Source organism: Nomascus leucogenys, chromosome 25 (assembly GCF_006542625.1).
Source record: "Nomascus leucogenys isolate Asia chromosome 25, Asia_NLE_v1, whole genome shotgun sequence".
In the NCBI taxonomy this organism is placed as follows: Eukaryota; Metazoa; Chordata; class Mammalia; order Primates; family Hylobatidae; genus Nomascus; species Nomascus leucogenys.
This window is the reverse complement of record NC_044405.1, coordinates 14,620,976-14,644,347: the sequence shown is the minus strand read 5'-3', so window position 1 is coordinate 14,644,347 and position 23,372 is coordinate 14,620,976. Positions and strand designations below refer to the sequence as shown.

The 23,372-nt window shown below is 38.7% G+C and overlaps 1 protein-coding gene across 1 annotated transcript in view; it reads right to left on the bottom strand.

The window, feature by feature from the left end:
• Positions 1-1,054: 1,054 nt before the first annotated feature.
• The window catches only part of MAP3K7CL (MAP3K7 C-terminal like), a 96,288-nt gene continuing 73,970 nt past the window's right edge, over positions 1,055-23,372 (bottom strand). The window contains 2 exon segments of the mRNA XM_030806352.1: positions 1,055-2,232; positions 17,227-17,342. Of these exon segments, the coding sequence (XP_030662212.1) occupies positions 2,052-2,232; positions 17,227-17,342 (297 nt within the window). The 3' untranslated portion in view covers positions 1,055-2,051.

Genomic DNA, 23,372 nt, shown 5'->3' with positions numbered 1-23,372 from the left:
TCACATTTGCCCAAACTGTCCAGAGACTTGTCTATCCCAGGGCACATCAATCTCAGTGCTATTGTCACACTGAGGTGGACAATTCTTTGTTGCATGCACTGTTCTGGGCAGGATGGTTAGCAATATCCTGGACTCAGTCCTCTAGATACAAGTAGGACCCCCTCATGCTAGCTGTGGCAACGAAAACTATTTCCAGACATTGTCAAAGGTCCCTTGGGGGCAAAATCACCCCCGTTTGAAAACCACTCATTTATCTGAGGTCATCTTGTTTTAATGAATTATTCCTTTTTTCTGTTTTTGGGGCAAATATCTCAAGATACAAATGCATTACATTCAATATTGAAGTTCTGAGTTGTTTATATGTGAAATCACAGTCTTTCTAAGAAATGGGACTTCAGGCCAGGTGTGGTGGCTCACGCCTGGAGTCCCAGCACTTTGGGAGGCTGAGGTGGGCAGATCACCCAAGGTCAGGAGTTCCAGACCAGCCTGGCCAACATGGTGAGATCCCATCTCTACTAAAAATACAAAAATTAGGCAGATGTGGTGATGGGCACCCACAATGGGAGGCTGAGGCAGGAGAATCACTTGAACTCAGGAGGCAGAGGTTGCAGTGAGCTGAGATGTTGCCACTGCACTCTAGCCTGGGTGACGGAGCAAGGCTCTGTCAGAAAGAAAAGAAAAGAAAAGAAAAGAAAAGAAAAGAAAAGAAAAGAAAGAAGGAAGGAAGGAAGGAAGGAAAAGGAAGAAAAGAAAGAAAGAAAGAGAGAGAAAGAAAGAAAAGAAAGGAAAGAAAGAGAGAAAGAAAGAAAGAAAAGGAAAGAAAGAAAAGAAAGAGAGAAAGAAAGAAAAGGAAAGAAAGAAAAGAAAGAAAGAAGAAAGAAAGGAAGAAAGAAAGACAGAAAGAAAGAGAAAGAAAGAAAAGAAAGAAAAAGAAAGGGGACTTCACTTCTTTTTTTTCGCACATGCAAATACAGCTAAGAACCAGTTTTGGACCAGGGCTAGGTCATCCCAACGTCTAGCACAAAGGGGGTTAAGAAAGGAGTAAACTAGAAACTGTCAGTTTTGATCCATGTTTAATGAAAAAGAAGTTACATGAATAGAAATGGACATATAACAAAGAGTTCAATTTGAGAAAATGTGGTGATAGGTAGAACAAGGAGAAATTGTTTCAATTCTGAATTTACTCGCATATTCCTATTAGCTGTTACTGATCTAAAACATCTCCTTAAATCCAAAACAAAACAATAGTTACAAGTTCACTGATGTTTTCATGGGCACTCACCCAAGTAATGTCCAAACAATATTTTTCCATGTCCCCCCTCCCCCAGAACACACACAGGCAAAGGCAGAGATGTTTACTGTGAGGTCACATGGCATGAAGCAAATGCAGCCTTATCTGTTTATTATTACAACAGCCAGTTAGCATTGGCAAATGTGCTTTGGTTACAAACATGGTTTCTGCTAATAATTTCATGAAGAAGCTTTTAGCATGTGTGACCATTTATTCTTAGTATAATCAATCATTGAAGGATAAAAATCAGAGTATAAAAGTTTATACTCTGGCGAATATAAATACATGCAGAGAAGTTTCTGACAGTTTAAATTTGAGCATATTTGAAATATTAAAGGCATGAAATTTAAAAATACACATATGTGAAACTACGGTGAACATGTTACGGGTTTGTCGCATGGCTTAACTCAGCTCAAACCATGATTCTTAGCTGGGTCAGTCAATATTCTCTTTTTATAATTTTCTACCCTGTTGTACAGCATGATCATATCTTCCTAAAAAAGAAAAAAACATATATCTTTGGAAAAGAAATCTGATCTCCAAAAACATATACTAGTAATAGTTTCACAGTAATGATCTCATTTAAAATATCCCTTCTCTCAAGCTAGAAGCTGGCAAGCAGTAAACTCATTATAGACAGTTGTCATGTGGGTAATACAGAGAAGCAATAGATCTGACTCACTATTCGTTTAAAATAAAAATCTTTTGGCCAGCACAGGGCAGTCATCAACCTCGTATGCTCACACTGAAAAATTTAAAGTTAGGACGAGCCCTGCCTCTTCTGATACTGTATTCGAAGTTTCTCCAGTTGTTCCACACATTGAGACTGGGCCAACCTCAACGTCCGATTCTCCTCCGTCAGAGCCTCGAATTCCCGAACCAGCTCAGCAGCATCCACCTTCTCCTTTTCTGCCTGATCTAACTTGGCAATGAGCTCCTTCCTGAAGATTCGGGGTAAAGGGCAGGAAGAAGCACAGAATTCAATACAAGCAAATTAAATTATTCAGTAATAGCATGATGGAAGTAGAATGATTCATTCTGCTGTTCTGAATTTTTTCCCATCTCTACTTGCCTCCAATGACTTTCATTTGTCCAGCTTTGGAAATTTTATATCCCTTTATTCTAGCACCTCTACCAGACACTTCCAAAATACTAACCATACACCAAAAGTCCCATAGGTTCTTTAGTAGTCAAAAACATGATCATTTTAAAAATACAAAAAATTGTAAAAATAATTTAGAAAAAAATCTGTGTAGAATTTTTCATAATTTAAGATGCTGCCTGTTGTCTTGTAGGGAGGACAACTATAGTTTTCTCTTGGCTGAGTCTTTATCCCCCAAATTCAGTTGTTATCTTCCTTTGTTTCCCTTATCTGAGTTGAAAAAATCTCCGGTAGACTTCTTTGAACTACAGAATCCCAACTCTCTCCTTGTAGATACTACCTCCTATGTCTCTCCCTAATCCTTACATATATATTGCAGCCCAAATTAACAAAACAATGTGTCCACATTTGATGCTGGCCTGACTCCAGAATTGAGGAAGCAGGCTGAAGGTACTGTAGGAAAATTGTAATGACAACACTTTAAAGAAAGTCAGTTCTTAGTTAATATTTGTAAATAATTCATTGATGTAAACACACATAATAAGGAGCTAAAGGCTGGGCATAGTGGTTCATGTCTGTAATCCCAGCACTTTGGGATACCTAGGCAAATGGATCGCTTGAGTCCAGGAGTTTGAGACCATCCTCAGCAACATAGCGAGACACCGTCTCTACAGAAAAATTGGGAAATTAGCTGGGTATGATGACTGACAACTGCAGTTCCAGCTACTCGGGAGGCTGTGGCAGGAGGATCACTTGAGTCTGGGAGGTTGAGGCTGCAGTGAGCTACGATTGTGCCACTGCACTCCAGCCTGGGCAAAAGAGTGAGATCCTGTCTCAAAAAAGGAAATAATGAGCTAAAGATCTTCAGTCCACGTGTAGATTTAATAAACATGACAACCCAGAGGATACCACGTCTGTCTCCGTCATGGAGGTCAGGTAATCCTAACCTAGACAAAATCTAACTGAATTCTCCTTTGCCTTACATTTCTTCCTCCTCTGTAGGGCAAAAAATAGTTGGTAAATGTCCTTCACATACATAGTTTTCTAGATGAGTTTTCCAAAGGGAAGGCTTTGTACTGCTGGTGTTAACATGAGATGATTGTAGGTTGTACTGAAAGCTTCATTAGACTTTTGAATTAAATTAAATAAATGTGTATTTTTAAATATAAACCAACACATCTAACCCATGATTTCAAAGCTCTTATGCCCTAAAAGAAGGCTAATTAAAAGAAGATCTATGTAAAGATGACTTACAAAAAAAGTTTGAGTCAATAATAATGTAGATGTGGAAGTATCTGGAAGTTACTTCATGATCATTCACAGAAGTTGTACCCAAATAACCAAAACTTAGGACACACTGCCACCAGTCTCAGTCCCAAGCCTTCTCCTCCTAGGTTCCCCCTACCCTGAAAAGCTTCTGAGGTTTTGCGGTTGTGTTCCTAGGAAACAGTTTTGAACCCTTGTTTTAAAGTAGTAATAACATTGCTTTAGCATAAAATACGCGAGAATACTATCTTCCTTACATTCTTTCATCACTACAGTTGGCCACATTTCTAAAATCCTCTCCTCTTCCTTCTTCCACCGATCAGATACTGATCTGACACTACATAATATGAAAAGAAGAAAGGAAAATACATATATTCCTGAAAAGCAATAATATTCAAGTTTATATTGGAAATAAGCCTGTGGCCACTGGGAACAAGGGGCGGGGAGGGGGGGTTGCTCATCAAAACACAACCTGTAATGTTTCAATAATCCAGAGCTAGAAAACAGCCTGACCATCTCATTCAATTAGGTTTCTAAACATGTTTTATTATATAATACTATTAGTTAAAAAAAATTGAACACAAACCCAAACTACTTCTACATATGTCTGCATATTCATTCATAAATTATATACCTGCCAATATATTACATACATTATAAAGCATATCCAAATATGGATATGTAACAGGATAAGACTGGATGCTAAACCTGGGGGGGTGAAAGTCTGATAGGGAAGAAAATATTTACGTAACCTCAGTGTCTCCTACAAATTACTTAATTGAAAAGGGAAATGTGTGATGAAAACTGGAAGGCCACTTTCACCAAATGACCAAAGTTGACACTGCTAGTCATGAGATAAACAGGCATCACATGCACTGTGAAACACACATCATTTCTGTGGTATTCCTGCCAAAAATGTACAATCTATGTCTAATAATACAGACAAAATCAAATTCAGGGAAATTCCATAAAATTGTTAACCTGTGTCTTTAAAAATGTTAAGAACTCCTCCATATTTACAGAAACAAACAAACAAAAAAAATGACAACACAGGCAATGTGCTCTTCTGAACTGAAAAAAAATAGTTTTGAAGAACATTATTGGGAAATTGATGCAATTTGAATATGGACTGTGAATTAAATAATACTACTACATCAATGCTAAATTTCTTGATTTTAATTATTATACCATGGTTAAATGAGAGAATGTTATTGTTTTAGAATATACTTACTGAAGTGTTTAGGGCATTGTGGAGTATGATGGTGTGTGTATGTATATACACACATATATGCATATGTATACATACATGTATTCACACACATATATACATACACATATGTATAAATGTATGTGTGTGTGTATGAGAGAAAGAAAACCCCAGTACTGTCGTGGGAGGAAGAATAAGGCACAACTGGGGAAAGTTTAGTAACTGGTAAATCCAATAAAGGATATATGGGAGTGTTTTTTTTTTTTTTTTTTTTTTTTTTTTGAGATGGAGTCTCACTCTGTCACCCAGACTGGAGTGCAGTGGTGTGATCTCGGCTCACTGCAACCTCTGCCTCCTGGGATCAAGCGATTCTCCTGCCTCAGCCTCCCAAGTAGCTGGGACTACAGGTGTGTGCCACCACACTTGGCTAATTTTTGTATTTTTAATAGAGATGGGGTTTCACCATGTTGGCTAAGCTGGTCCTGACCTCAGGTGATCCTCCCGCCTTGGCCTCCCAAAGTGCTGGGATTACAGGAGTGACACCGCACCCGGCTGGGAGTTCTCTATACTACTTTTGCAATTTTTCTCTAAGTTTGAAACTATCAAAATGCAGTTATCCTGAAAAAAAGACAAGGAGTAAATCAGGATAAAAGTTCTAGTATTTTCTTCCTGCACCCAATGGCCTGCCTTGGATACCCACTTTGGTGTCCACGGAGCAAAACCAGATATTAGGAAGTGTCCAAAACTGGAAGATAACGTACATCACTGATATGCATATAAACAAATTTCCTTTGGGCTCTTACTGATTTTTGGATCTTCCATGCTGTTTAGAATAGAATAGGCTCACAATAAATACTTACTGAATAAATAATTGAAGAAAAAGGTAGCTCGGAGATATAGTAATTTATGTTTTAAAAATGAGGGAATAGAAACTGAAAGTGCTCCATTTAAAGGAAAAAGTCACATAGCTAATAAGAAAGAGCCAGAAATCAAGCCTATCTTCCGATTAAATGTTTATAGAGTTTTGTGTCCCTAAGCATAGCTTAGGTAGTAAATGTCAATAATTAAATATTGATTAGTAAAATTCCTCATGTAATTATTTTTAAACATTAATGAGTAAAACCTATCTAAATTAAAAAAAAAAAAAAAAAAGAGGCCAGGCACAGAGGCTCACACCTGTAATCCCAGCACTTTGAGAGGCCGAGGCGGGCAGATCACTTGAGGTCAGGAGTTTGAGACCAGCCTGGCCAACATGGTGAAACCCTGTATCTACTGAAAATACAAAAATTAGCGAGTCATGGTGGTGTGTGCCTGTAATCCCAGCTACTCAGGAGGCTGAGGCTGGAGAATCGCTGGACCCTGGGAGGTAGAGCTGCAGTAAGCCGAGATCACGTCACTGCTCTCCTGCCTGGGCGACAGAGTGAGACTCCATCTCAAAAAAAACAAAAAAGAGAGAGAGAGAGACATGCTTTAAATCCCCTGTACATCAAACAGATCATCTATTCCTGTTCTATTTTTCCCTTCAAATTACTTGTGTCATATAAACGATTTAGGTGGACTTTGCTTTCAAATCACAGTCTGGGAGGTGGTGGTAATGGGTATAACAATGGCTATTTCCCTGGCTCCATATCTAACCTCATATAAAACTCCTGAAGCTATCTGTCATTAATTTTGATTGTCAGAGATAAAAAATCACAAAATCAAAGATTTTTACAATTTGAAAGAATAGTCTAAATTGTCTAGTCTGATATTCTTGCATTGGAGAAAGTCAATAATAATTTCTTCTTTACTGGAACCCAGAAGACTCAGTGGATATGTTTCTAAATTAGTGTCATGTATTTGATAAGTAATTATACAGACATCCAGTGAAAACTGTCAAAACGTCTATTGTTTCCTGTCCAGGACCTATTTATATAGACATATTTATGCTCATCCATTAGCAATTCATAATTAAACCTTGGCACATCAAACTACAAAAACAATCTTATAAATAGATGATCTGAAGAACAAATCAATATTTATTATAGGCTAGAATGTGGTTCTGCCTTTGATTTATTGGTTCTATTTGTATTGTTTCCTTCAATGTAATGTAATATGGGGGTAGAAGACCACAGTTAGAGAGATCTTATTTCTGCAGTCATGAATCTGTAACATAGCTTTCCACATGACGCCGTTCAATAGCCTAAAAGGTCATAACTTTGGAGTCCACCATAGCTCATCTGTTGTCCCCATCCTAAGCCACATACCTGGAAAGGTTTTTAGTTACTAAAACAAATAGGGGAAGGGAAAGTCTAAGTGAATTGGTTAAGAAAACTTTCAAACTTTATGGAAATTAATTCCAAAATTAAGGAGATTCTTTACATTGCAGGAGTTTGAGACATGGATTCATCACTGGAACAAATATTTCTCTGTGCTGAGGAGACCACTACAAGGGATCTTGGCCTTTTCAAAGTTAACTAAGGACTTTTATTTGGGAAAGGCAAAATTCTAGAGAGTTTGGCCCCAGTGAGCTAAAGAATTTGGGGCAATAATATAATAAAATACCTTTGTCATAGGGAGAATTTTACTTTTAAATAGGGATTTAGACTGTATTGTTGGTGGATCTTGAGAGATTTATGTCCAAGTAAAAGCATTCATACACAGGAGAGAAGGAGTTGATGCCTCAAGATGACAGAAAGGATGTCAAAGTCTACCTTCATTTTATCCAGGTGGAGGAATAATAAATGATATTGAGCTGAGATTTCCAATGCTCAGTCTAGAGTATGTTGTTGAAGCCGTACAAATGCTTAATGCATGAACAAATGTACTAGTATCTATTGGGAAGCAAAGGGCAACACTGCACCTGTGCAGGAGGAAGTCAGACTTGCTCCAAAGCAGGACTTCTCATCCTTGGTACAACTGACATTGTGGGCCAGGCAATTCTTTGTCGTTGGGCACTGTCTACACATTGGCATTGTAGGAAGTCTAGCAGCAACCTTGGCCTCACTCACTAGATGTCAATAGCAAACCCACCCTCACCCCCAGTCATTACAACAAAAATGTCTCTTAAGTATTGCCAATGTAGGGTGGGCCAAGTGTGGAGAATTTCCCGGTTAAGAACCACCACCTAAAGGAAGTGGAGATTCCCACTATCAATCAACCTGACAAGAATTAATCCTGGGACAGGAAGAAAGTGAACGGCAAAAGGTTTCTTCACTCTGCTTCCCCAGAGATTGGATTGGAGCCTCTTTCCTTAGCAAGGGAAACCTACTTAAAAGAGCTCTCACTGAGAAGAGTAAATATGCTGTCCCTTTTAACTCACTTAACGCCTGAGGTTGCAATTTTTTGAATTTGAAAAATTAGACCTTGGCAACGACCTTGAGCAGTAGGATACAAATAACTCCCACATTTAGTGTTCCAATAATGGAACACTAGGCATAAATTTAATATAGTTTCGGGCAGACAATTAGGTGTAGAAATACTTGGGAATGAAATTCCCATTAAATGATTGGGCTGCACGTAATTAGGTGGTGTAAAATACCCAAATCATTATGATTGGGGCATTAACAGAAAGCTTAAACTCACAGCCTGATGGCATCTGGGATATTGAAATTTCACAAAAAACTAAATACTAAAATGAAAGAATACCTTTGGCTACATCTCTGTCTCCATAAACAAAGTAAAGAACTGAGGCAGGCCTTTGCTCTTGTACTCATTTGCTCAGCAAGTATTTATTGAAAGTCTGTTACAAGCCAGGCATGTCTTCTATTCTTGCTAGCCAAGTCAGTCTTGGGAAGTGCATCTCCACAGGTGGAAAATGAACTCAAATCTCATATCTTACCCAGAAGGCATCTTACTCATATCAGACATCATAGGAAAGAGAAGATAGAACTTTTCCCCACAGTACTATATATCCTGCAAACACTTGTGGAGAAATATCTCCGTTTACTGTGTATTTATGATAACAAAAATGTAATTTCTGGAGGCTGAGTAAATATTTAAGAAAAATATCTTAGGTATATAACAGTGAGGTTTGGTTTTCAGTGTTACCTTGCTGTGGAATCCTTTTTCAAAGAAAGTCATACCCTGAAGGGATGCAAATAAAACAGATAAAATTGGTCCTTCACTGCCAGGTGCCGTGGCTCACACCTGTAATCCCAGCACTTTAGGAGGCCGAGGCGGGTGGATCACGAGGTCAGGAGATCGAGACCATCCTGGCTAACATGGTGAAACCCTGTCTCTACTAAAAATACAAAAAATTAGCTGGGCGTGGTGGTGGGCACCTGTAGTCCCAGCTACGCGGGAGGCTGAGGCAGGAGAATGGCGTGAACCCGGGAGGTAGAGTTGCAGTGAGCCGAGATGACACCACTGCACTCCAGCCTGGGCGACAGAGCAAGACTCTATCTCAAAAAAAAAAAAAAAAAAAAAAAAAAATTGGTGCTTCTCTGGTTGATCTTGGTACAGTCCCCTGCCTGACACCCTCTCCCTCCCCAATCTGTGAGAGACTCCTCAGAACACAGTTTAAAAGCCTCTGCCTTTGGGAATATCCTAAAGAAATAAATCCTTCTGGTTAAACATAAAAAAAAAAACATTAAAATCTCCTGTTATTACAAATCTCAGAATAAATATGATGACTAAAAACAAATCAAAATTCCACTAATTTTAGTTTACGCCTTTGCAAATTACATATGCACCCTTTTGCCCCATCCTGATATGTTCCCCTAGATGAGATGTTACTCCCCAATCATCATTTTATACATTTTAAAAAAACATAAGAATACAAGTCTCACATTGATTTTGATAGCCTCATATGAAAACCCCTTTCTGATGTTTTGCCTGAACACACTAAAATTATGTAACATTTTTCACCTCAGAAACAAAAAGACAACCAAATTTAAAAATGGGCAAAAGATCTTTGAGATATTTCTCCAAGAAGACATAGAAATGGCCAATGAAGCATAGGAGAACCTGTATAATGTCATTAGCCATCAGAGAACTGTAAATCAAAACCACAATGACACATTGTTTCACACCCACTAGAGATGGCTAGAATCTAAAAGGCACAGGAAGTGTTGGCAAAGATGTGGAAAAATTGGAACCTTGATACACTGCTGGCAAGAATATAAAATGTCAACCCCTTTGAAAACAGTCTGGCAGTTCCTCCAAAGGTTACACATTGAGTTATAACATGAGCCAACAATTCTACTGCTAGGAACCTACGCAAGAGAATTGAAAACATATGTCTACCTCAAAAATTGTACACAAATGTTTATAGCAGCATTATTACAATAGCCAAGAAGTGCAAACAACCCATTAAATGTCCAATAGCCTATGAAAGGATAAAATATTGTATATTCATATAATGGAATATTATTCAGCAATAAAAAGAATGAAGTACTGATGCATGATACAAAGTGGGTGAACCTTAAAAACATTATACTAAGTGAAAAAAGCCAATCACAAAAGATTACATATTATATGATTCCATTTGTATGAAATGTCCAGAATAAGCAAATCCATAGAGACAGAAAGTAGATTATTGGTTGCCAAAGTCCAGAAGTCCAGGGTCGGTGGGGTGTAACTGCCAAAGGGTGCCAGATTTATTTCTGGGGTGAAGGAAATGTTGTACAGTTGGTGATGGTTGCATAATTCTGTGAATATACTGAAAACCACTGAATTGCAATAGCCAGGATATAGGATCAACCTAAGTGTCCAAGTGTCCATCAGTAGAAGAATAGATTTTTTAATGTGATATATCTATACAATGGAGTACTATTCAGCCATTTTAAAAAATGAAATCCTGTCATTTGCAACAACATGGATGAACGTGGAGGACATGATGCTAAATGAAATAAGCCAGGCAGAGAAAGACAAAGACCACACGATCTCGCTCCTATGTGGAATCTAAAAAAGTCGATCTCATTGATGTAGAGAGTAGAATAGTGATTACCAGAGGCTGGGGAGGGTGGTAGGGAGAGGGGTATGGGGAGGGGTTATTCAATGGGTAGTTACAGTTAGACAGGAGGAATAACTTCTGATGTTCTCCTGCACAGTAGGGCGACTGTAGTTAACAATGATGTACACTTCAAAATAGCTAAAAGAGAGGATTTTGAATGTTCTCACCACAAAGAAATGACAAATGTTTGAGGTGATGAATATGCTAATTACACTGATTTGATCATTAGATAATGTGTCCATGTATGAAAACATTACACTAGACCCCATAACTAAGTACAATTACTACATGTCAATTAAAAACAAAGTAAAACTGGCCAGGCACATGGCTCAAGCCTGTAATCCCAGCACTTTAGGAGGCCGATCACTTGAGGCCAGGAGTTTGAGACCAGCCTGGCCAACATGGTGAAACCCTGACTGTACTAAAAATATAAAAATTAGCCCAGAGAGGTGGCACACACCTGTAATCCCAGCTACTTGGGGGGCTGAGGTGGGAGGACCGCTTGAGCCTGGGAGGCAGAGGTTGCAGTGAGCCAAGATTGCTCCACTGCACTCTAGCCTGGGCGACTAAGCAAGACACTGTCTCAGAAAAATAAAATAAAATAAAATAAAATTGTTTATAAAAAATATATAACATGAGGATGCAAAGACATAAGGATAATACAATGGACTTTGGGGACTTGGGAAAGGGTGGGAGAGGGGTGAGGAATAAAAGAATTGTACATTGGGTACAGTGTACCCTTCTTGGGTGACAGGTGTACCAAAATCTCAGAAAACATCACTAAAGAACTTATTCACGTAACCAAACACCACCTGTGCCCCAAAAACATATTGAAATTAAAAAATTAAAATGAATAAATAAAATGGTCTTCAATCTGACTTTTCTAAGAGTCTGTCTATTTTTCTGACATTAAGTTAATCTTCTAAATACCAAAGTACCCAAAACAATATTTCATACCAAAAAAATAAATAAGTGGTTTCTCTACTGGACAAGATAAAATGCTTTATCTGGAACAAAGCAAACTTTACAGTTGATTGTAGTTTAATAATATACTTTTAAAAATTTCTGTCAAACAATTTGGTAATAAATTTCATTTTTTAAATTTTTCTAAATTTGGTGATAGATTTCAAAAGCCATAAAATGTCTATGTCTCGCTTCAATGACTTTCATATTACATACACAAAAAGCTAGGTATGTTGTAGAAAAATGCTTATAATATTTACGGAAAAAAATCATGTTATACATTCCATGTTACTGTATATGCAATTATATTAAATGTCTATTCACATGCAAAAGGCCTAGAAAGAATTAGATAAAAATGATAGCAGGAGTTCTTTAAAGATATCAGAATTCTTGGTAATTTTTCAAAGCTTTCAAGAAAGTCCTTCCCACCTTTTTCGCACTGAGAAGAAAAAAAAATCAGTAAAAATATAACAAACCTCTCGTACATCATTGGTCATAAGCCAGAAGTGATTCTTTAAATTGGATTCAGCCAATGCTGAGTTTATAATCCTAGAAAATGTTTGACTCTCTTTCTCCATTCAACAGATATGATTTAAAATAACAGTTTCAGCAACTCTTCTCATCACGCCTCTTAAGACAAATTCTCCTAAACTTGATCCAGGGAGACCTCCTCTGGAGATGAGAGAGAAGTTCAGTTTGGAGTTCAAACCTTAAGCAGTGTCTGAACGACTCCAATAAAGAAAAACTCTCTTTTAAAATACTTTAGTTAGCGTCTCTCTTTGCATCTAGCACATGCCAGCCAAGCTAGAGGCAACATAATCAGCTACACTTTATGAAATAATGAGAAAGAAATTCTCAACAGAATCATCAAAAAATGGAGAGCTAACTACTTGGGTCAAATTCATTTGGCCCAATATATCTTGCTTGAAAATAAAGACTGTTCAGGAAAAGATCTGTTGCAAAATGAATTTCCACTTCAGTAAAGTCTTAACAAAAATAACGATCATTAATAATCCTTGGAAAACCAAGCTCATGTATTTATAAATATAGATATTACCATATTTCCCAATTTAACAATTTATCCTAGCAGTTCTTTTTTATTTTAGATGGAGTCTTGCACTGTCACCCCGGCTGGAGTGCAATGGTGTGATCTAGGCTCACTGCAACCTCCACCTCCCGGGTTCGAGCAATTTTCCTCCTAACAGTCCTTTATCGCTGATATTGACTCTGTAATATCAGCACTGAGGTGGAAGGATTGCTGTAGGTCAGAAGTTTGAGACCAGCCTGGGCAACACAGAAAGATGCCATCTCTTTAAAAAAATTTTTTTAATTAACTGGGCATGCTGGCATGCGCCTGTGGTCCCAGCTATTCAAGAGGCTGAGGTGGGAGAGTTGCTTGAGCTCAGGAGGTTGAGGCTACAGTGAGCTATGATTGCACCACTGCACTCCAGCGTGGGTGACAGGGCAAGATCTTGTCTCAAAAAAAAAAAAAAAAAAAAGGAAGAAAGGGGCCTGTTAGGCCAAGAGCTTGGTGTGAACAGGGGCTCAGTGACTGGAGGACCTACCTCCTGCCCGGGGAGAAGCGAGGAGGCCAATGTAGCTGAAGTTGAGGGATGAGATTGGAAGTTTTACAGAGGTTCCAAGGCATCCCCAGGTAGGTCTTGAAATCTATGCCAAGAACCGGCTGTCATTTTCTAGCAACAAGAAACCCTAGGCAGGGAAACTAGTTACAATATTGCATCAACCAAGATCTCAAGTAGTAAGTCCCAATCCCAAATGGTAGAAGTGAGAATGAAGAAAAAGGAACTTGAGACTTCATGAAAAAGAAAATACATATATAATGAAAGAATTTGGCCTTGGCCCTACATCTAGCCAATTATTTAGGGAGAAAACTTCAAGTACTTTGGGGAAGGAAACAAGATGAGTTCTGCAGAAACACACACAGGCATATAAGTAATTAAGTAGGGGGTCTGGCCCACTTGTGTGTGGTCTGGAAGGTTGCATCAAATACCACCACTAGCCTGCTAGGCATGTTATTTCTAGAAGTTGACTTTTCCTTTTTTTATTTTTTATTTTTATTTTTTTTGAGACAGAGTCTCACTCCGTCACCCACGCTGGAATGCAGTGGCGTGATCTTGGCTCACTGCAACCTCCGCCTACTGGGTTCAAGCAATTCTCGTGACTCAGCCTCCTGAGTAGCTGGGATTACAGGTGTGTGCTATCTACCACTCCCAACTAATTTCTTCGTATTTTTAGTGGAGACATGGTTTTGCCATGTTGGCCAGGCTGGTCTCGAACTCCTGACCTCAGGTGATCCATCTGCCATTCCTCCCAAAGTGCTGGGATTACAGGCGTGAGCCTCTGCCCCTGGCCCATTTTTTCATTTTAATATTGTTGTAGTGGTACCCAGAGTTATCATTGCTTTCAACACAAACAGCAAGGATATGTTTCAAACATTAGATAGGAGTCACTCTCATGTCATTATCCTACCATATCACTTTTTTTTTTTGAGATGGAGTTTTGCTCTTGTTGCCCAGGCTGGAGTGCAATGGCACGATCTCAGCTCCCTGTAACCTCCACCTCCTGAGTTCAAGTGATTCTCCAGCCTCAGCCTCCCAAGTAGCTGGGATTACATGTGCCCGCCACCACGCCAGGCTAATTTTTGTATTTTTTAGTAGAGACAGGGTTTTGCCATGTTGGCCAGGCTGGTTTCGAACTCCTGACCTCCGGTGATCTGCCTGCCTCGGCCTCCCAAAGTGCTGGGATTACAGGTGTGAGACACTGCATCTGGCCCCTACCATATTTTTTTTTAATGCAACATAAAAAAACTTACAGAACATGTAATTTAGGGGATGAGTATTGCATTTCCAAAAAAAAAAAGCTACGCATAAATTTAATTTAAATAACAAAGTCCTCCAGTACCTTCAGTCTGAAGAGTTTATAAATAGAGACATAATTACTGGGGATTTTTCTATCATACCACCACACTTCACACACACACACCAGAAGATACATTTACAGGCTATTCATCATATAGATCTTCTTTGACTTCAATATGGGCCATGTGATTAATAATCCTCAATTCCTTCATGAAATTTTTTGTAGGACTCCAACTGTGTGTAACCATGCAATCTGAGTATTCCAAGCAACTTTATCAAAACTCTTAGAACAAAAAGAAAATAGTCAGACATAGGAGAGAAAAGCTGTATTTGTGACCTCCTAATAAACATCTTTTAATCCCCTGTAGCCAAAAGTCTAGATACAATTTTATGTTTGAAGCATGGCAAACCAAGCAAGGAAGGAAGGGTTTGTAAGGTACTAACTGAGATCTTACAGAAGTCTGGCCCCAAAACCCATACTGTCCACCATCATGCTATACTGTCCGACCACCATTCTGGGAGTCTCAAAAAAATTCTAAGGGGCCGGGCGCGGTGGCTCACGCTTGTAATCCCAGCACTTTGGGAGGCCGAGGCGGGCAGATCACGAGGTCAGGAGATCGAGACCACGGTGAAACCCCATCTCTACTAAAAATACAAAAACTTAGCCGGGCGTGGTGGCGGGCGCCTGTAGTCCCAGCTACTCGGAGAGGCTGAGGCAGGAGAATGGCGTGAACCCGGGAGGCAGAGCTTGCAGTGAGCCGAAATTGCGCCACTGCACTCCAGCCTGGGCAACAGAGCGAGGCTCCGTCTCAAAAAAAAAAAAAAAAAAAAATTCTAAGGATTTCACAAACTTCTCAACACAAAATATACCTCATCTGCTTTTTGTAAAAATTAAATTGTGTGTGTGTGTGTGTGTGTGTGTGTGTGTATTTTTTATTATACCACCACACTTCACATACACACACCAGAAGATACATTTATTTACAGGCTATTGATCATATAAATCTTCCTTTGACTTCAATACTGGTCACATTATTAATAATCTTCAATTCCTTTATGAAATTTCATATCTATATTAATGAAAATAATAATCATTAATAACCCTTGGAAAATCCAGCTCATGTATTTATAAAAATAAGATATAACCATATTTCCTAATTTAACAATTCATCTTAGCAGCCCTTTATTGCTGATATTGACTCTGTAATACCAGCACTTTGAGAGGCCAAGGTTGGAGGATTGCTTGAGGTCAGAAGTTTGAGATAAGCCTGGGCAAGATAACAAGATCCCATCTACACACACAAAAATTTTTTTTTTGAGATAGAGTCTCACTCTGTTGCCCAGGCTGAAGTATAGTGGCACATGATCTCAGCTCACTGCAACCTCTGCCTCCCAGGTTCAAGCAATTCTCCTGCCTCAGCCTCCCGAGCAGCTGAGATTACAGGTGCCTGCCACCACACCTGGCTAATTTTTGTATTTTTAGTAGAGACAGGGTTTCACTATGTTGGCCAAGCTGTTCTCAAATTCCTGACCTTAAGTGATCTACTCGCCTCGGCCTCCCAAAGTGCTGGGATTACAGGCCCACATGGGCCACTGCGCCCAGCCCCCACAAAATATTTTTTAATTAGCTGAGCATGGTAGCATGTTTATTTCTTCTCCCCTTCCTTTTATTAGGGTGACACGTGATATATAAGAAATAAAGAATCACAATATGTTTGTGTTCCGTTTCACACATTCAACAATAATTTACTCAGCCTCTAGGTGCCACATATCATATCAGGCTCCAGGAATCTGATGGTGACAACACCTGACTATCAGTGCTTTTATGGCACTTACCACCTAGTAGGAGATGTAATCAAAAGGAGATCTAATCAAAAGATCCTAGTAATCAAAATATGTCATTAATAAATGGGAAATCCCAACCAGCTAGTACTGTGAAGGAAAGGTGTCTACTCTGATGCTTTGAAAGTATAAAAGAATGGGATTCACTGGGGTAGGCATTGGCGGAATCAAGCGCAATTAAAAAGAAGGATTCAGAAACAAAAAGTTATAAGTGAGTAAAATCAGAATGCTTTAATTAATAAAACTGTATAATTCTTTATGGCAGAACTGTAATAGTAATAAAAGCTATCAAGATAAAAACTTACCCTACTATAAAATGTAGTCAGTCAACTAATACATTTACATTATTTTGAAGAGCTATCCCAGTGGCTTCTTCACGTGATGTGGGAATGCCATCATTTAAGCAGAAATTAAAATTCACACCAAGCCACAGTGCTCTGCAGCCTCTGGGCACATTTACGGACAACATAGTGTGATTTTGGGTGGTATTTTGGCATTTTTAATTTCCTGAACTAAAATGTCTTATTTAAAAAATTAAGTTTTGAGTAAGAAGCATTCCTGGTATTCCTTTTGCTACTCCATAAAGTAAAGCACTTAATCTCCAACAGCACCACTTGAATCATTGCTATAACCCCCTTGCCTCCCTGTCATCCACACACTCAGCCTGTCTCCTGCCCACTACCCCTGGTCCTTGCCCTGTAGGCAGTGCTCAAATGTAGAGTGAGAGGGGTAGGTACTTACTTCCTTTGCTCAAGCAGGGCGATTTCCTTTTTGACCTCATGGTATTCTTCTGCTATTTGGCAGTGCTGTTTGAACACCTCCATGGATTCCTCGGAGTCATGACAAGGTGGCAGGGGCTTCACAAACAACAGGAAGAAATTAGTCCATTTCTTTGCATCAGGATAGATTACCAACCATTTTGCTCTGCTGATGTTCTTTAAACGAAGGTTTTTTCTTTTTCTTTTTTTTTTTTTTTTTAACGTGAGAACAGCATTGTCAGTCAACATTCAACAGAGTTCAGCTGATTCTATTTGACCGAAAACAGAGAGGTGGACAGATAGTCTCCATATTCCTCTCCCAGTGTCATTCATGGGCATCTCAGGCCTGAGCCAGAGCCCTGAAATCCATTACATGTCAGTTACCCGCCATGTGATGGAGTAAAAATAAGTCTCCCAAGGATTCTACAGTACTCCCTGGAAATCTTAGACTCTGCTTTAGAGAACAGCAGTGGTGGGGAAATAGTTCAGTTGTCTGTTTCAATTACCCCTTACTTTCTGTTTCTGTAGCCAGGAGGTATAATCTCATCTTGCAGAGTAGAGAAGAAAAGCTCTCTTCTGAGAAATGCATCTGACCTAAAGAAAGATGCTGAACCAGAGATAATGCTTGCAAGGATTAACCAACCTGTAAGAAAGGCCGGATCTCCCTCCCCCTAAAAAAAAAATCTCTATAAGATTCATGTCTCTCTTTTTCTCCCATCCATGAAAGAAGCAAAGGCCAGTGTGGCAAGCCTTTCTGACCGCAACATGGTGAAAACCCTACCTCTAGTAGTTATTTTTAAAGAACGAGTTTTCCCCAAGTTTATTTTTCTAATTTCTTGTTTAGCAATGCGTGATTAAAAGTACTACTTTTAGGCCAGGTGGATCACTTGAGGCCAGGCGTTCGAGACCAGCCTGGTCAATATGATGAAAACCCATCTCTACTAAAAATACAAAAATTAGCCAGGCATGGCGGGGCGCACCTGCAGTCCCAGCTACTTGGGAGACTGAGGCAGAAGAATCGCTTGAACCCAGGAGGTAGAGGTTGCAGTGAGCTGAGATCATGCCACTGCACTCCAGCCTGGGTGACAGAGTGAGACTCTATCTCAAAAAAATAAAAAAAATAAAAAGTACTACTTTTAGAAATACTAGTTAAGAGTTTTTTTTAAATCATCCTTTTCAATTACATATAGAAAAAAGTATATAAAATCTGAGAGATATCAGTTTATTGTGAAATAGGCTCTTCAATCTTATCCTTTCTTCACAATGGTCTCTCCCTATATATAAACTATGTATCTGACAAGGTCATATTGTCACTAATTTTATATTAGGAAATTGAGAACTAATGAATTTTTTACTATTTGTTCCTCTCATTATATTCTTCAAGGACACAGATTTCTGTGGGTGTCATATTTATTTCTGTGATCCCTCCCATGATGTAACAGAAATTCAGTAAAGTTTACTGTCTGACTGATAGATAAGATGACCTTCCCTATTTATCATGAGGCCTCTGAGTAGAGATGTTTAAAGGAAATAAAATTCTAAACAGATTTAGATCAAATTTACCTTCACGTGGAACATCTGTTATGTCCTAGTTCATGGAAAATCTAATAATAATCATATTAGCTAGCATCTTTCTCTACTGCCCATGAACACATTCACAGCATAAACTCAGCCTGTTGGAACCGTTATCCCTTTCTATACGGGATTAAATTGAAAAATAATGCACAGAAGTACTACAGTATAACTCGCCCCATGAGATAAAGCTGTTGCCAAAGGAATTCAGAACTCCTGGCTCCTCCAGGCTGTGCCCCAGAAATCACTACCCACTCATCAATTTTCACCTGTTACACTGGCAACTTACCAGGTATAACAGTAAGGGGAATGAAAGCAATTTATTCTGGGCACCATAGCCAAGCTGTTAAATCATCTGTGCCCTGTTAAAGGATTTGCCTCCTGGAAGGCCCTAAGACTCTACACATCAGATCCTGTCCTTACAAGCACCACACGGGCTATATTCAGTTGAAACAAGAGCTCAGTACATGTAGGTACCTGAATCATGAATTCAGCACAGTTAACCGTGACAGCGAAAAACTTCTAGAACTCTGCACAAAGGATTCACAACTTTAAGAGAACATAGAGAGCAGCCGTGTAAAGGGAGATATCTTTTGCTGCTGTAATTTAAAAGGAAAACTGTAAAGTACATTAATAACTTTCTTAAGAAGGGAGAGGCCTTCCCTGCCTCACCCCCAGCTTGCCGCCTGTAATGCTTTTTACTAAGTGGGAAATGTTGTCATTTGTTCTTTTTTTATTATTGGCACCTCTTAATTGTGGGAAATTCAAAGATGTTATTATCTATAGGTAGCGTGATCATGCCACTAAGGGTATGTGATGATAGGTAGTACATATTTCAAGATATCCACATGTGCTTTCAGCAGCATGATCATGCTATCTATACATAATAATATTTTCAAGACTTCCCATCACAAAGAAGGGACAATCAGAAAAGAATAAGCCTAAAATAATTTGTATCCAGTTTTCAGGGAGTACAAAGATTCCAGGGGTCATTTCAGCCTCTGGATCCTGAAAACTAAGGTTTCAACTTGACATAAAACTCAGCACCACTTCAAATGCTCCCAGTTTGTATGAAAATATTAAAGAGCAATATAGATTTCTCTTTTTTAAGCAAAGAGGAAGGTTATATTGCGTAACCCACCAAAACATTGTAAAATTCTCTCATTAGTTGCCATAGGAAGAGGGAAATAAGGAATTGTTGTTTAATGGGTACAGACTTTCTAGTTTGCAAGATGAAAAAGTTCTGGAGATTGGTTGCACAACGTGAATATACTTAACACTACCAAACTGTACACTTAGAAATGGTTAAGATGGTAAATTTTACCATATGCATTTTTACCCATAATAAGAAAAAAATTAATGCAAAAAAATTATTTCATTAAACCTTTCTGCTGTCTCTAGCCCATCTTCTAAGCAGCGCTACCACGGTTACCTAGGAGAGACTGACTCCATTTGTACTCAATCTTTCTCTCTTTCTCAAATTTCTCCCCAGAGAACCACAAATTGCTCACCCCTTTATAATCTCAAGCCATTCACTGGTAACCCCAAACATTGTTGAGCAAATCAAAATGCTCTCAGGTCAACAGAATCCACTGTTCTTAGAGGGCAGTTGACATCATTGGCTATTTACCCCAGCCCAGGAAACTGATCAAATAATTTGCTTAAATATATATGGTTCTTGTCCCAACAGGAATTCTGGTGAATACAAGTATTAAGATATTCAGGTTTTATACCTAATATAAAAAGTGGCACTATAGAATAATGTGATGTGTTGTTCCATGTAGGATGGAATAACTCTCATTGCTTTGTGATATAATGTGTGTGTGTTGTATCATCAGGTCCTGACTGGGTAATCCTCTCTTACCTTACCTTTTGAGAGGTAATCCCTCAAAATAAGAGACAATATATGGCCAACAGTATTAATCAAACACAAGCTCCTGCCTGAGGAAATCAATTCCTAGAATTCAAGAATCAGATTTCCAGTTTAAAAATGGAGCACCAGTACGCTTAAGTAACATGACATGTAAAACACTGGCACTCATGAATTAATTGGCTGTACGTGGGTTTATGTAACACATGCTCAAATTAAAAACTGAAAAATAACTTAAAAGAATACCTATGGGTAATTAGATGAAAAAACATCTATTAACTTCTTGGAATAAAAGTAACACTATTTCAGTTCTCATTGCTTGATTTTGACTATTCTTGTCAGAGAGATTTTCATAGTTATAAGCCCATGCTGGGAATGGATGTATGATAAATAAACTCTTAATGTTGATAGTTAATTTTTTTTCACATCAGGAGGAAAAAAATTCCCTCGTTATTTTCTCCACAATGATGCTACATTCTCCAATTTTGGATACACTTATCCCACCTTCCTGCTTAAAGAATGAAATATTGCACTCCAAAGAAAAGGAATCCAAAGATAGTTGAGTTGACAAATCGAAGAATAAAGATACTGCTAATGTACTAGAGCACAAATTCTGTGTGGTCACAGCAGTAGCTTTTCAGATGCACTCCCTGCCATCGTACCTGGTTTACTATACAACGCAGCCAGTTCTAAGGAGGTGAAATTAAGACCTTCTCCCAACAGTGCCACAAGCCAACTTTGAAACACATATTTCCAAGACACAGATTGGGGCTTGGGTGAGGTCACAGCCCAGGAGGAGATACTTCCTCCTCACCCACTTTTCCTCCATCTCCACCTCCTCCCACTGCCGCCTGAGGATGGAGCTTGCAAGGACTTAATATTTCATGGCAGTGCAGCGCGAAGGAGCTGCTACTATCTCTGGTATCCGCCCCAATTATCAGGACCGATTTAACAAGATGAAGTAAGAGAGAAACCGCAGGGTCCCGTTCCAAGAATGCCGACTTGAGCCACACGGTGCTATTCTGCTCTCTGCCTGAGCTGCCGGTTCATAGCAAGCTCCTCCCGAAGTGGATTCCACTCCCTGGAACAGGCCCCATGGGGAAGGACCCAGCCAAACCACCCTCGGCTAGGAGCAAAGCCGGCTCAGGCGTTTCCGTTTTCTATTTGGCTTCTGCGAATACTACTGGCCCCAACCTCTTCAAAAATGTAAGAATTTAATTTTCCTATCCCAGCTTCCCATACAGGAGATATATTTAGGAAGCTAAACATTCTACACTCACTGAGCAGTCTTTGTATTTATTCCTTGATTCTCAGGGTTACCTACTTTGGGGAAAGATGGGGGTGTCTGATTTAAATTTACATTACATTGCAATGTCTTAAAATTAACAAGCATCGTTTGTTAAAACTGAGAGGAAAAACACAGTCCATGCTGATTTCGATATTTAAGAACTCTATTATCTTAGAACTTTAAATATTTTAAGAACTGACATTTATATAGTATCTACATGAAAGTACAAGTTAAGCACTATCAATTATACTACAGAACTTATACATCATGTTACATTGGAGTAAAGTATATTTAAGTCATTTCTGTTGACACAAACAATATGAAAAGGAGAAAGAACACAAGAGTAGCAAACTTTTCGAACAAGCCATACCCAAATGACAACTGAGCTTCTCAAAACAAACAAACAAACAAAAAAATTAAAGGCATTATTGAAAAGCTCCAAAGTATCTATAAATGTTTTCTGTGTGGACACAGCAATCAAAGAAAAATTGCAGTATAAGATACTTTTCAATGTGTGTATGAGAGAAAATGTCAGCTACGTCTGATGCTTTCTATGAGAATATACCCTAACCACATTTCCAGATGGATGTTAAAGACCAGTGTAGCAGAATCCTGGAAGGCTAGACTTCTTCATTTTCTATCATTTTCATTTCCCAGATGTTAAGCAATATATTGACGCAAAATCTAAAAGAAGTTTCCGGAGAGGCTGCTCGGATAACAGGATATTATGGTACACAACTGAAGCTACGAAATTGTTTATTTGTGGAGGTGACATCAGTTTCTGGACTTATCAGACTCTGTTAGTTCAGTGTGTACCACAGAGACACCTGTCACTGTCATCTCAGATTAGATAGGAGGACTTCAAGGAGGGATTGAAGCTATTGCTCAATTTGGTTAAAAAAAAAAAAAGTCATATTGTTCCCGAAGCACCTTGGCTTAATGAAAAGAAGAGGGCATCAGAACTTCTATCCCTAACTTAAAAATCCAAGGAGATGCTTTTATTTCATTTTACATGAATAAAAATAAATTACTTATTCTTAAGTATTTCATTCAATAAATAATTTCACCAGAGAATGAAATTTACATTAATTGAGCAATTATTTTGTCAAGGACTGTGCTAGATCTACTCATTACCATATTTAATTCCCACAACAATGTGAGATGGATATTGTTATCTCCACTTTGCAGTTGAGGAAAGTGAGCTTTCAAGAGAGTAAATAATATGCTGGAAATCACGAATTTAGCTAAGATCCAAATCCAGGCCAACCCAATGCTAATGCCCATGCTTTGGTCACTGTCATTCTCATTAGTTATCATGTCCTCTACCTGACAATAAAACATATTTCTCATTCCAATGTAGTTAAGACCACGTTACAGCATAGTTTTGGATCATGTGTGA